Below are 13,201 nucleotides of genomic sequence, written 5' to 3'. Positions count from 1 at the left end.
ATATATATATATGACAAAAGCACATAAAATTGCTAAAACAAATTACAATAAAAACAAAAAATAATCAATTAAATCTAATTGGAAATAAATACTGTAATGGTACACTGTAAACAAAAAAAAAGATTTTTTGAAGTTGTAAATAAAACAAAGATTGAAGTACATTTTGACAAGAAAATACTATAAAAAAAATACAAAATAATATATTTCAGTGTTTCTACTTCAAAATTTCAGGTTTAATTCAATGTGTTACTTGCAGTTTCTTTGTAATTTTTAATCAATTTACTAGCAATTTCTGGGTGAATTTGTTTTTCAGTCTATTTAAATAATAATTAACACTATTTCAGGTTCAACCAAATATATATACAGTATATATATATATATATTGGTTTTTGATATTGGCAAAAAAATAAATAAATCACTTCATCCCTGAGGAATACTTCTCAATCAAGTTTTCTGCTCATAGATGCAGTGCATTTGTGTAGTCCACACTCTGTCATTTTTGTCCATGCTAGATATGAACACAAGTAATCTGTGTGGGTGGACACTTGAGAACAAGCGCTCCTCTTTGCGCTGTAAGATGCAAGAGCCAATTTACTAAAGGATACTGTGTGATTTAAAAAAAAAAGAAAAGGACTCGTTTTCACAAACAAAACATCTCCATCGCTGTTGGATGTTCTCTGACGCTCTCTCTCCCTTCCTCTTTCGTATGGCAGGGGTGATCTGGATCATTTGGAGGACGAGGCGTGGACTCCATGTGTAAATAATGTTAATGGATTCATCTCCGCATTCCTTTTCTCCATTGAAACGGAGACGACCATTGGCTACGGTCACCGTGTCATCACTGACCAGTGTCCAGTGGGCACCATGTTACTCCTGCTTCAGGCCATACTGGGATCTATGGTCAATGCATTCATGGTAAGATCAAAGACAGGCCACTTTCCACAAAAATATGGTACACTTTGGCGTCCAATTACTTTTAAAAAAACCGTTAGAGTCCCAAATCTTGTGTTTTTTGCTGTGCAATCTAAGAATTTATATTTCTATATGCTGACTCCATTAATCAAGCCCGAACCATTATAAGATTATCAACAAAAATGTTAAAATATATTTTCATATTATTAATAATATCATATTACCTTTATATTATTAATAGTAATATTATATTATAATATTAATATCAATACATAATATTATTTAGTGCCTTTAAAACTATTTGCAGTTGTACTATTTGCATTCTTTTATTGACAACAAATATATATTAAAGGTATAAAAATATGATTTAAAAAAATAAAAATTACATATAATAAATGTTGTCATTTATTGTCTTAATGTTTCAACACTATTATTTTTATACTTTTTATCAACAACATTAAAATGTTTTTTTTTATATTATTATTAATATTATAGTATATATAACTTTGTACAACTTTACTTATGTATATATACATTATATATGCAACACTGTTATTTTTATATGTTTTAATTATTTAATGTTTATTTCTAGAAAATAAAAAAATCACACAGAATTTTGGTAACAGGGTTGCGAAATAAATAGAAAATGAAAGCACATATAATATTTAGTTAACCTCCTGAGGTCGATGATTTTGTGAAGGTTAAGCACTTTTTTCACTGATCTTTTGTTGAAAAAGCACATAATTTTAAAGCATTTCAGGTACTATTTACACTCTTTTTGTAGAAAGTGCCCCATGATTCCCATGTATGATGTGGTCTGGCAGTGTTTTGTTGTTTTTGCACGTGGCTTTCGTTTGTTGATTTGTGCTCTACTGAGTTATATCATCCATAACCAAGAGCAAATGAGTCATGCGTTTTGGAGCACAGATGTGCGTACCCTCTCCCTCTGTTTCTGTCTTTCCTTTTCTCCTTTTCTAATTCTGTCGCTTTTGCCAAATTCAACCCCCTTCTCAATCTCTTTTCTGGCCTATTTTGATGTATTTTTGTAGTTATGATGAGCTCATTTATATCTCCATGTCCTGGTTTAAATGTTGCCCCCGGAGGCTGCGTTTCACACACACACACACACTTGAACACAACACACACTCTCTCTAAATGTCATGTCCTCTAGTATCTGCTTTTGTAAACCCAGATTAACAGATTAAACCTCATTTATCCTCATTTATAAATGAGTTTCCTCATTTATCTCACTTTAATTTTAATTAGTGGGGTTTGTGAAGGTGAACATGCTCATATTTGGGGTTAGAGATTTGAATGAAGTATTAATCTTTATTTAGTATTAAACTTTGGAATATGATTAATCTTAAATGTTGGCCTATCATTCCTAATTATCCTCAAATCACGTGGTTTGTTTTGCCACCTGCCGAATGTTAAAAGGTAAGGTATATATATATATGAAGCACAGAAAGTCCATGCTTTTCAGCCATTCTCTTTGCCATGTCCTTTGTCTTCGTTTTTTTTATGAATGGCGCGAAACGTAATGCTTACGTCAGAGTTTTACCGTAGTGATTCGGAATAAGACAAAAACGCGGTTTGGAAGATGAATTCAGGATGTACTCGCTTATTATATACATTTTGCAAATTTTGAAAAAGAAATATATCACAGAAAAAGTTACATAGTGATGCTTTAAGTTATTATTACTTAATCAAAACAACCCAACTACAGTTTGATTGATATTACTTGGAATGCGCAATAAAAAAAACGTGATTTCTGGAGAAAAAAAAATCGGTTTTTTTGATAATATGAAGAGTTATCGGTTTTTGCAAATTAGCTCTTCATATATTAATAACTATTGACCTTTTTAACTATTGTGATAACATTAGCAATCTGTCCAGTTTCTCATATTTTATGCTTTTTCTTTATATGTGAGTGTGATTTGAACTCAAATGACATCCAATAGTCCAGTAACTTCTTTTCAGGTGAAGTTTAATAACAACATTAACTGGAGAAAGTTACATGGTCAAAAAACTGTATCACTCCAATCTTGCATGACAAAAACTAAGAGTCATTGCCTGGAAATGACTCTTTAATCCACACAATTGTTAATTTCACATCTGTATAAAGAAACAAATAACTTATTGCTCTTACAAATATAATCAAAACTATTAAAAAAATTGTTAATTGAAATAAAGCTGATATACTGTAAATTATGTACTGTATGTTAGAAAAAAAAATTAAATTAGAAATGTTTCCTTGGCAACCTTGTAAAAATGATTTTTCTAAGTTGTAAATAAAACAGAGGTTATTGGAGTATGTTTTACTAGAAAATACTATTTCTTAAACGTGTTACTTGCTATTTTGTTTTTATTATTTTCAAAGAAATTGAGTTAAAATGATTTCAAAGTAAATTCTAAACCATTTTTTTGTCCAACTTTAATAAGTTGAAGTTTAAGTACTAAAATGACTAAAATACAAACAAATGAAAGCTAAATAGAAATGTTTAAAAAAAGGGAAAAAAAAAAATCGAAATCTTAAAATAAAATAAAAAAACTGCAGAAACCTCAAACAGAAAACTCCTTGAAACTTAAAAGTAAAAGCTAATTTTACAAAATATGAATAAACAATGGAATAGTACATAAATAATATGAAAATATCACTGAGCACCACTCACATATTTTAAAATGTAAAAATCACAGTTTGTAAAAATCTGTTTCTTTCTCTCTCCATCTCTCACTAGGTTGGTTGTATGTTTGTGAAGATCTCCCAGCCGAATAAGCGTGCTGAGACCTTGGTGTTTTCTCGTAATGCTGTCATCTCATTGAGGGATGACAAGCTCTGTTTGATGTTCCGCGTCGGGGACTTGAGATCCTCCCACATTGTGGGCGCCAACATGAGAGCCAAACTTATCAAATCCAAACAGACACAGGAGGGTAAGACAGCATTTACCACCCTCACAGGCCTCATCTGCAACATCAGCACCCTCATGTAATATATAAGTGGCGCCACCTGGTGGCTATAGTGTACAATGTTGTGAACATTCTCTTATCAGAACCGTTTGTTTCGTTGTCTTTCTCTTTAGGTGAGTTTATTCCGCTGGATCAGACGGATATCAGTGTTGGTTTTGAGACGGGGGACGATCGTCTTTTCCTAGTGTCTCCGTTGGTGATCTCTCACGAGATCGATGTCCGCTCTCCGTTCTGGGACATGTCACATTCTCAGCTGGAGAAAGAGGACTTTGAGATTGTTGTCATCTTGGAGGGGATGGTGGAAGCTACAGGTACACTAATACTTCGATATATTATGCGAAATGTGTTGTATTGATTTATGTTTAGTAATTGACGGATATATTCTGATCTACAGGTATGACCTGTCAGGCGCGGAGCTCTTACCTGGCTGAAGAACTGTTGTGGGGTCACAGGTTTAGTCCCATGATGTCGCTGGCCGAGGGATTCTTTGACGTGGATTATGGGTCTTTTCACCACACATTTGAGGTATGTGGTGTAGAATGGGAATTTCTAATTGGTCGATTTGAGGTTCTGCAGTAAAATATCTTGGGTTCCATGAAGAACCTTTAACATCCATGTAACTTTTACATTCCACAAAAGGTTCTTAAAGGGGTCATATGCTGCTGCTAAAAAGAACATTATTTTCAAGAGCTTGTAACACTCCAAAGAGAAAGGAAAAATTGAAATAGCATCATATGACCCCTTTAATAGTGGAAAAGGTTATTTAGGTTATATAAAATGTTCTTTGCACTAAAAAAAAACAGTTGTTTTAAGAACTGTTCACTGAAATGTTCTTTGGGGAACCAAAAATCTATGGCTAAATCTGTTTTTAAGAGTGTAATGACGCTAAAGTATGTAATTCATCCTTGACCATACCTGGGCTAAATCAATGTTTCATTTGCATGTATTTATTTGTTTGTTAAGTAGCTGTATCACCATATCTGGGTTTTATTTTGCAGTGTGCATCATCTCTTATATCGTTTTTTCTTAAATCCCTTACAAAGTTTTCAGTTAACTAATATATGTTGATATCAAAGGCTCTGTAATAATCATCTGTCTGTGCAAGGCTGACCAGCATTTTATTATAGAGCAAAATCAGAAATGTCTCTTCTTTACTTATGGGATTTTATGTGCATAATCAATCAAAAATCCTGCATTAGGTGTTGCTGTAGTTTTGGATTAGTCATAAATGCACATCACTGGAAGCAATCAAACTACTTGCGCAATCACATTCTCACCTTCTATCCTTCGGCCAAAGAGTATTTTTGTATAAAACTACAACAAAGCTACAAGTTAAAAAATAAATAAATAAATAATATTGTGATAATTAGTTAATATTTATAAAATATTTTTAGATTAGTTAATATTTAATTGTATTTAATTAATAAACCATTTGAATTTGTTTAAAGAAATAGTTATGTTATATGTAGTTAATATTTAATTTTTTATTAATATTTATATATAGATATTTTTATGTAAAGCTACATTAAACCATTTTAAGTTTTTTAAAGAAATAATATTGTGATAATTAGTTAATATTTATATATCAAGTATTTTAGATTAGTTTTTTAACTTTTTAAATTAATATTTATTTTTTAAATATATGCATGCGTGTGTAAATTACAAAATACTTCAATGTATGTAAACGGACAGATGCAATCAAACTGAGCAGGATTTATGTCTTTTAGCTATCATTCACAGAATGAAGATTTAGATAAATGCTTTAAATACACTTACTAACGTTGTTCATGATCCTTCAAAGGTGAACACGCCCTCCTGTTCTGCGAGAGACCTGGCATTGGCTGCCGCCCGTTTGGATGCTCACCTCTATTGGTCAATCTCCAGTCGGCTTGATGAAGAGAAATGGGAGGGGCCTAATATGACTGAGCAAACGGGGAAGTCCACTGATTCAGAATCTGTCAGGGAGGGAGACGGGCCAACATTTACTGTGGGCGGAGTTACAAATACCCAGGACCAATCGGTTGTAGGAGAGCAGAACGGCAGTGTGACCACTGACCAATCAGAGTCTGAGGCTTAAAAGGATGCAAGAATGTAAAAAGGTACGGAAAATGTTCGAAGGAGTCCACAGTTGATGTAAATTTAACTTTAGACTGGATTGTTCAATGATCCAAGCCGCCTTCTTTGAGTTAGATTTTTAAATGTATAGTCGCTAATGCCTAGCATAGAATACTTTCCCCAAGGGGGAAATCCTAGTGTCTCCTTGCTGTGTTTTCAGTCAGATTAAATCCTAACTTGTGATGTTTCACGACAACACTGCCTTTGAATTCACACAGTAGCTCTAATTCAAACTCTAGTGGGTTGCCTCTCTGTCTGCCCCGTCTACTTAAAGGGTTAGTTCACCCAAAAATGAAAATTCTGTCATTAATTACTCACCCTCGTGTTGTTCCAAACCCGTAAGACCTTCGTTCATCTTCGCAACACAATTTAAGATATTTTTGTTGAAATCTGAGGGCTCTCTGTCCCGCCCATAGACAGCAAGGTAACTACCACGTTCAAGGTCCAGAAAAGTACCAAGATGATCGACAAAGTAGTTTGGAACAACACGAGGGTGAGTAATTAATGACAGAATTTTCATTTTTGGGTGAACTAACCCTTTAAGTATCATTCTAAATTAAATGAAACCTGTGAAGCACACATGCAGTGTTGTCTTAAAGGGATAGTTCACCCAAAAATGAAAATTCTGTCATTAATTACTCACCCTCGTGTTGTTCCAAACCCGTAAGACCTTTGTTCATCTTCGGAACACAATTTAAGATATTTTTGATGAAATCTGAGGGCTCTCTGACCCTCCCATAGACAGCAAGATAACTACCATGTTCAAGGTCTAAACCTATAGAAGTTTGTTTCTTCTGCTGAACAAAAAAGAAAATATTTCGAAGAATGCAAGTAATCAAACAGTTGCTGGTCCCCATTGACTTCCATGGTATTTTTTTTTCTTACTATAGAAGTCAATGGCTACCAGCAGCTGTTTGGTTAATAACATTCTTCAAAATATCTTCTTTTGTGTTGAACAGAAAAAAGAAACTCATTCAGGTTTGGAACAACACAAGGGTGAGTAAACGACAGAATTGTAATTTTTGGGTGAACTATCCCTTTAAAATGAGGCTAAAACAAAGTATCTTACATGGTGTCTAGGTAGGCAACTCGCTAGGTTTTGAAACTGAGCTAACATGTCTGATTTGTATTAGTATCAATCATTTGAGTTTTGCACAGCCAGCCTTGTACTCTTCTAGGTTCAAAAAACTGTCGAACATCTGGGTTGTGCTCTTCTATTGTAAATAAATCTTAACCAATGATTCCTAATTGCATCTACTTCCGGAAGGCCAAATAAAGTGCTTTTGCTTTCGCACTGAAACACACACCGTCTCCCTGACATGGCTGCATCAACACTACTGCTGTTCCTGAAACCACGCCTTCTTTCTTTGCGTGCACATTTGGGCGGCATTATGCTAATATTTCCACATAGTGACGTAGATATGTGGGGGCGTGTTAGAACGAGGCGTTTTAGGTAGGCGTAGCTGACTCTTAACTTTTATAAAGAATATCTCTTTGGATTTGAGACTTTAGTCTTTGCAACTTTACAGATCTTCTTTATGCACCAAGAGCTTGTAACACTTCAAAGAGAAAGGAAAAATTGAAATCGCATCATATGACCCCTTTAACAGTCTTTAACGTTTCACTGGCTTTCTTTCTTAAGTGTTCAGCCAGTGCGGTTCTGAACTGCTACTGTTAGTGTCAGTTCAGTGCAAGTTGTTTATCGTCATGCTGGCTAGTTTCACATGTACCTGAAAAAGAAGTGAATGTGTTACTATGGTGACATTACATTCCCATTTGCAACATCACAGCAGAGTTTAGCATTAGTTTCTTAAGAGTCAGCCGGTGATAAAATTAGCACACGCTGATGACTGCCGAACAGAGTTTAGCCTGGGAAAATCATTCGTTTTGTATCCATGTCATTATGTGAGTGGATCTAGATGATAAATGGATTAGAATAAGAGAGATATTGGATGCTATTATGCCATTGCAACTTTTCAATATCCTAATTAAATCAATGTAGAAATTAACATCATCTTGTGATTAATTAGCTGTACAAACACACTGCTGTTCTTTGTATCTCTTATTTATTGAATTCAAATGTGTTCATAGCAACAAATAACTCATTGCTCAGTTGCTGCCGCAGATGAAATAAGAGAGAGAAATTTTAAAGTGCCCAATAAAGAGAATTGATATTAATCAGTGAATATTTCCAACACATCAACAGGCCATTTTTGACATATTAACTAACGTAATGCAACAAGGAATGTCTTAAACCTGCTGGTCCAGGTTTCTTCCCATGCTGGTTCAGCTTCAGACTGGTTTGTGGGTGATCTTTCTGGTGAAGCTGGTTGACCAAGGTTTTGCTGGTTAAGTTAGTCAAGAGGTTTGGTGCAAGAGTTTTTTTTTTCTTTCTATATGCTTTATTTGAGAATTAGCTGAACAAGGGAAACAAACTTGACAGAAATAAGAAGACCAATAAATTCTCCATAATTTCAATTTGCATACAACAAATAAGTACAATCAAAATGAACATAGCAAAGAAAAAAGGGATATTAACGAAACAGCAACATTGCCGAATAAACAGAATAAATTCACAAACATTTAGGTTAAAGAGAAGAGTTGCAGTTGCCATCTTTTAAAGAGTTTAATAAAAAAAGATTTTGAAATATAAGAGTTCTACATCATATGCTGCTCTTTATATTTTTCAGATGGTCTCTTTAATACCAAAAGAGTTTAAAGTGCCCCTATTATGCCATTTCCAATATTGCCTTTCATGCAGTGTGTAATGTAGCTGAATGTGAATGTAAACGATCTGCAAAGTTGTAAAGCTGAAAGTGCACGATAAATAAAGTTATTGTCTCCCAAAATAAAGAATCGACTCTGAACAGCTGAAACGAGTCGTTAGTAATTCGAATCCCACTTCCGTGACAGCTACACGTCACAGGGTAACACATTTGCATAATGCGCACCTATGTTCTACGTTGGCCGGCCGCGAACAACTTGACCCCGCCCACAAACACGTCATTCTACTGACGACTGCTTCTCTAATCTCGGGGAGTTCAACGCGGGATTCACAAAAAGCTTACTGTTGAAAGATTGATCAGTATCCTGTTTATTTGGACCAGCTGCTCCACTGCATCACAACTTGTAAGTATGATAAATAATATATGTTTATATTTTCTATAGAGCGTTCAAAATACAGAACTATTGAAATAGGAGTATCGTTTCTGACACGCGCTGAACGCCGTAGACCAATCACAACAGACTAGGCCATCTGACCAATCAGAGCAGAGCAGGCTCACGGAAAAGATGGGTTTAGAGAGAGAGACTGAATCTTTGAACTGCTTCGAACGAAACATTTGAGAATCACTGGAAAATGAGGTGATATTAAATGCATATTTTGAGAAACGGAAAGCATTTTTTTGACCTTGCATGCATGTAATCCTATTGTAGGAGACTCCGAAAACAATATTAGGAACCGTAAAAATGGCATAATAGGGGCACTTTTAACACAGAATTGTAGATATAATTCATAAAAATGAAGTTGTGGCTTTCATTTAGACACTATGATCAAGTATTTCTAGTTCTCTTAGCTTCCTTTGGGATAATCATGTTTATTGCTTTGGGTTTGGAACATTGATCCCTAACACAACTTTAAAATGATTCACTATATGTTGAAGAAACCAGAGTGATGCTGGATATGTTTTATGTTCTTTTTACATAATTATGCTGAAAACCCCAGATTGACATGCAATGTTGACAGCACTCTCATGAGCGATGCACTGATTTGTGTTTATGTAGAGTAATGTGTGTGTGGTGTGTTACATAGAACAGTCGATCTGGACCTTTATTATTAATGAATGCTTTCAATGCATCATTATAAAAACTCTATTTTATTTCAGTATACTCACTTCAGAAGGGTAAATGTTCCAAAGAGTTTGAATAAATAGAAGGTCCACTCAGTAATATTTGTTCTTTTTTCTGGTGTTGAAATTCTCAGTGCCAGTGTAGAAGTGTTTGCCAACATCCATGATTCAATTATTCTGAAAGTTCAAATGTTTGTGTTTTTTAAAGAAGTCTCTTATGCTCATCAAGGCTGCATTTATTTGATCAAAAATACAGAAAAAAACAGTAATATTGTGAAATATTATGACAATTTAAAACAATTGTTTTCAACTTGAATATATTTTAAAATGTAATTTATTCCTGTGATGCAAAGCTGAATTTTCAGCATCATTACTCCAGTCTTCAGTGTCACATGATCCTTCAGAAATCATTCTAATATGCTGACTATTATTGTTTTTGGAAAATGGTGAATTTTTTTTTCAGGATTCATGAATTGTGAATAGAAAAAAAAAAAAAACCTATTTATTTTACATTCTTTTTTTGTAAGAACGTACATGTATTTATTGTCATTTTTGATCAATTGAATGTGTCCTTGCTCAATAAAAGTATTCATTTCTTTAGGCTGCCTACCAATATGAATCTTTATCTCATATGATGATTTTAAACATATTTCTCAAAACTTCTCATGTATTTGTGTAATTTTTTTAATGAGGGAAAAGTTACCGAGTGCACCTTTAAAAATCGAGTTTGAAACAGGCTGAGAGAAACTGTGTGTTTTCCCCAAGTGTTCTAGCGTGTGCTGTCCTGTATGTGATTTGTAGCTCACTTGAATGCACATATGATAAGCACAAACTCTGCTCTCATGCAGGTTTCTCCTCTTGCTTTTGCTGCTGTTGACATTTTTAAAATGTTTTTAAGCTTTACTATTTATGTATTATAAGTCTTAATAAAACTATATTCACCCTAATGTCTGGAGATTAAGATGTGTACATTGAAAATTACATTAATTTATTTGTCATGCAATTTTGGCGCCACTAGTGGCACCAACCGGAATTGTGAGACAGAATTGCTAAATAGTCCCACCCCAAACTCACTTATACTACCGTATTGACCCGAATATAAGACGATGTTTTTTTCTTGAAAATACATCTGAAAAAACGCGGTCGTCTTATATTCAGGGTCTAGACTTTGACATGTCAATAATACACCCACAACAATAGGTGGCGCCAAATATGCATAAAACGTGTGTGCCATGAAATACGTAATGTGATGCGTGTTGTAAAGATCACGAGAAAAAACAAAAGAAAAAGAAAACCTTACAGAAATAGGAAAAATATGCAATATGAAAATAATTGAAGACTAAATGTGTTTTACTGAGAAAAAACAAGATTTGGTTTTTAAAAAGCCTTTTTCCAAAAGGTACATCTGGAAAAAGGGGGATCGTCTTATATTTGGGCCAATACGGTAATACTATTTTATTACGTTAACTGTTGGGCTAATCAGATACATTTCTACATATTTTAGTATTATAAAACAACATGTTCAGTTCTAATTATAAAAATTGGAATTTGTATATTCACCATCACTTCCTGTGTGGGAATCACGGGTACTTCACATGCACAAACGTGTCCTCTTCTTAACCCAGTGAGATTATGGGTAAATGTTAACGTATTGACTGTTCTCTGACCTTCTGACTCTTTTGTCCTCTGTCATCTCCCTCCTGCTCCTTTCTGTTTCACTGATGCGCCGCAGTGTTTCACCATATCCGTTTGGTTTCGCTGTATATACCACATTGATCATTTAAAAATAGACGTTTGCATTGTTCCTTTAAGACGCAAGGTTATTGCATGAAGTCTCAATGTGTTGTATACCACCAGCTCTGCAGTCTAGTTGCCTTGCAAGGCCTGGAAGTGCAACTAGAGGGCAGTAGCTGCAGTGAGGCTGAGTGCACAGATTCATCATTTCACTATTCTACATAGTAACAGACCTACAGATCTGTATTAAGCCCCAAAGCTCAGTGGGGTTGTCTTTGAACGGCTTATAAGCAGGCCTACACTGAATCTGCACCCGCAGCACTCTACAGAAAGATCAGCGGAATTCAAACATCCGCTGTTCACAAACTTTTACACATCCTTTGACCTTGTTTATGAAATATTTTGAGTAATCTGATTGTGCTTTCAGCTATCATTGAGAATGTCTTTACCTCAGTTCCATTTTAAACATTGCAATATGTTTAAATGCTAGTTTTGTTGCTCGTTTATGAAATATTTTGAGTAGTTGGATTGCGCTTTCAGCTAGGAGTGAGAATGAATTTACCTCAGTTCCAATCTACGCATTGTAACATGTTTAAATTGCACAGATTTCCCTCCAAAATCCGTGCAGAACAGAACATTTCAAAACGATAAACAAAATAGAGACTATTTTATATCTCACATTACATTTCCCTTGCTCTCTTTCTTTTCTGTCTAATACGCCCCTCCTTGCCTTTCCTCTTCATTACAATACTGACATAGTTTTTCAAACGTGAGCCTGTGGAACCCTACAGAGGCCTCATGCAAAACATTCTTGTGGTCTTATTTAAATGGTTTGTTCAGCTGTCTTTATTCTGACAACACGTAGTTACGTTAAAAATGAATTGCATAATATTAATTATTACTGTACAATTTAAGAAACTTAGACTTGTACGTTATGTTTTACAGTTAATTTCTAATTCACATTGTTTTTATGACACCCCCTCATGTAGGGCACGCTGGGAGGTTTGCATGTGAACAACATCCAGGCTCTTTCTCTCTCTCCCTTCACCTCTAGCATCTCTACGGAGTGTCATTGTGGATCGCACTCGCACCGTGCTGATCTTATCAAGAGCACCAGGAATTCTGGGTCAGTGTTCCATGGTGATGAGGTGTGTGTGTGTGTGTGTGTGTGTGTGAGTGGGCCGGTCCCTCAAGAGAATGGGTATGGTGTTATATGCACGAGAGAGACAGACAACAGAATTTCCATGCTCAGATGGGCAGTTTTTAAAACGCACAGTACTTTGGACTTTCTCTCTGTCTGTGCATGTGTAATATTATATAATGTCATCTGCTTTCTGGTAGCAAGCCATTTACATGCATGCAAAGACAGTCAATATGAATCTAATGTGTGAATCTGTAATCCTTTTTTTTTTGTTGATAAAAGCATCTTTTAAATGCATGAATGTGAAAGTTTAGTAAAGATCTCTTTCCTACTTTGGAGATAAATAAAGTTTGTGAAATTACAGATTCTTCAGATATGTGTATTAGTAGGCTATATATATATATATATATATATATATAAGTATATGAAGTATATTATATATAAATGCATGCAAGTTAAGAACCGGTTCTTAAAAGAATATCTA

The 13,201-nt window shown here is 34.6% G+C and overlaps 1 protein-coding gene across 1 annotated transcript in view; it reads left to right on the top strand.

Annotated features, from left to right (window-relative positions):
• The window catches only part of LOC107676327 (G protein-activated inward rectifier potassium channel 3-like), a gene marked incomplete at its 5' end in the record, with an annotated part of 6,862 nt that extends 569 nt beyond the window's left edge, over nucleotides 1–6,293 (top strand). Inside the window, 5 exons of the mRNA XM_016470855.1 lie at nucleotides 714–915; nucleotides 3,651–3,843; nucleotides 3,993–4,190; nucleotides 4,274–4,404; nucleotides 5,681–6,293. Of these exons, the coding sequence (XP_016326341.1) occupies nucleotides 714–915; nucleotides 3,651–3,843; nucleotides 3,993–4,190; nucleotides 4,274–4,404; nucleotides 5,681–5,956 (1,000 nt within the window). The remainder of the gene's footprint in view (nucleotides 1–713; nucleotides 916–3,650; nucleotides 3,844–3,992; nucleotides 4,191–4,273; nucleotides 4,405–5,680) is intronic.
• Nucleotides 6,294–13,201: the final 6,908 nt, after the last annotated feature.

This window comes from Sinocyclocheilus anshuiensis, unplaced genomic scaffold (assembly GCF_001515605.1).
Source record: "Sinocyclocheilus anshuiensis isolate Anshui unplaced genomic scaffold, SAMN03320099.WGS_v1.1 scaffold4580, whole genome shotgun sequence".
NCBI lineage: Eukaryota > Metazoa > Chordata > Actinopteri > Cypriniformes > Cyprinidae > Sinocyclocheilus > Sinocyclocheilus anshuiensis.
The sequence above is the reverse complement of the archived record's forward strand: the minus strand, read 5'-3'. Positions and strand labels throughout refer to the sequence as shown.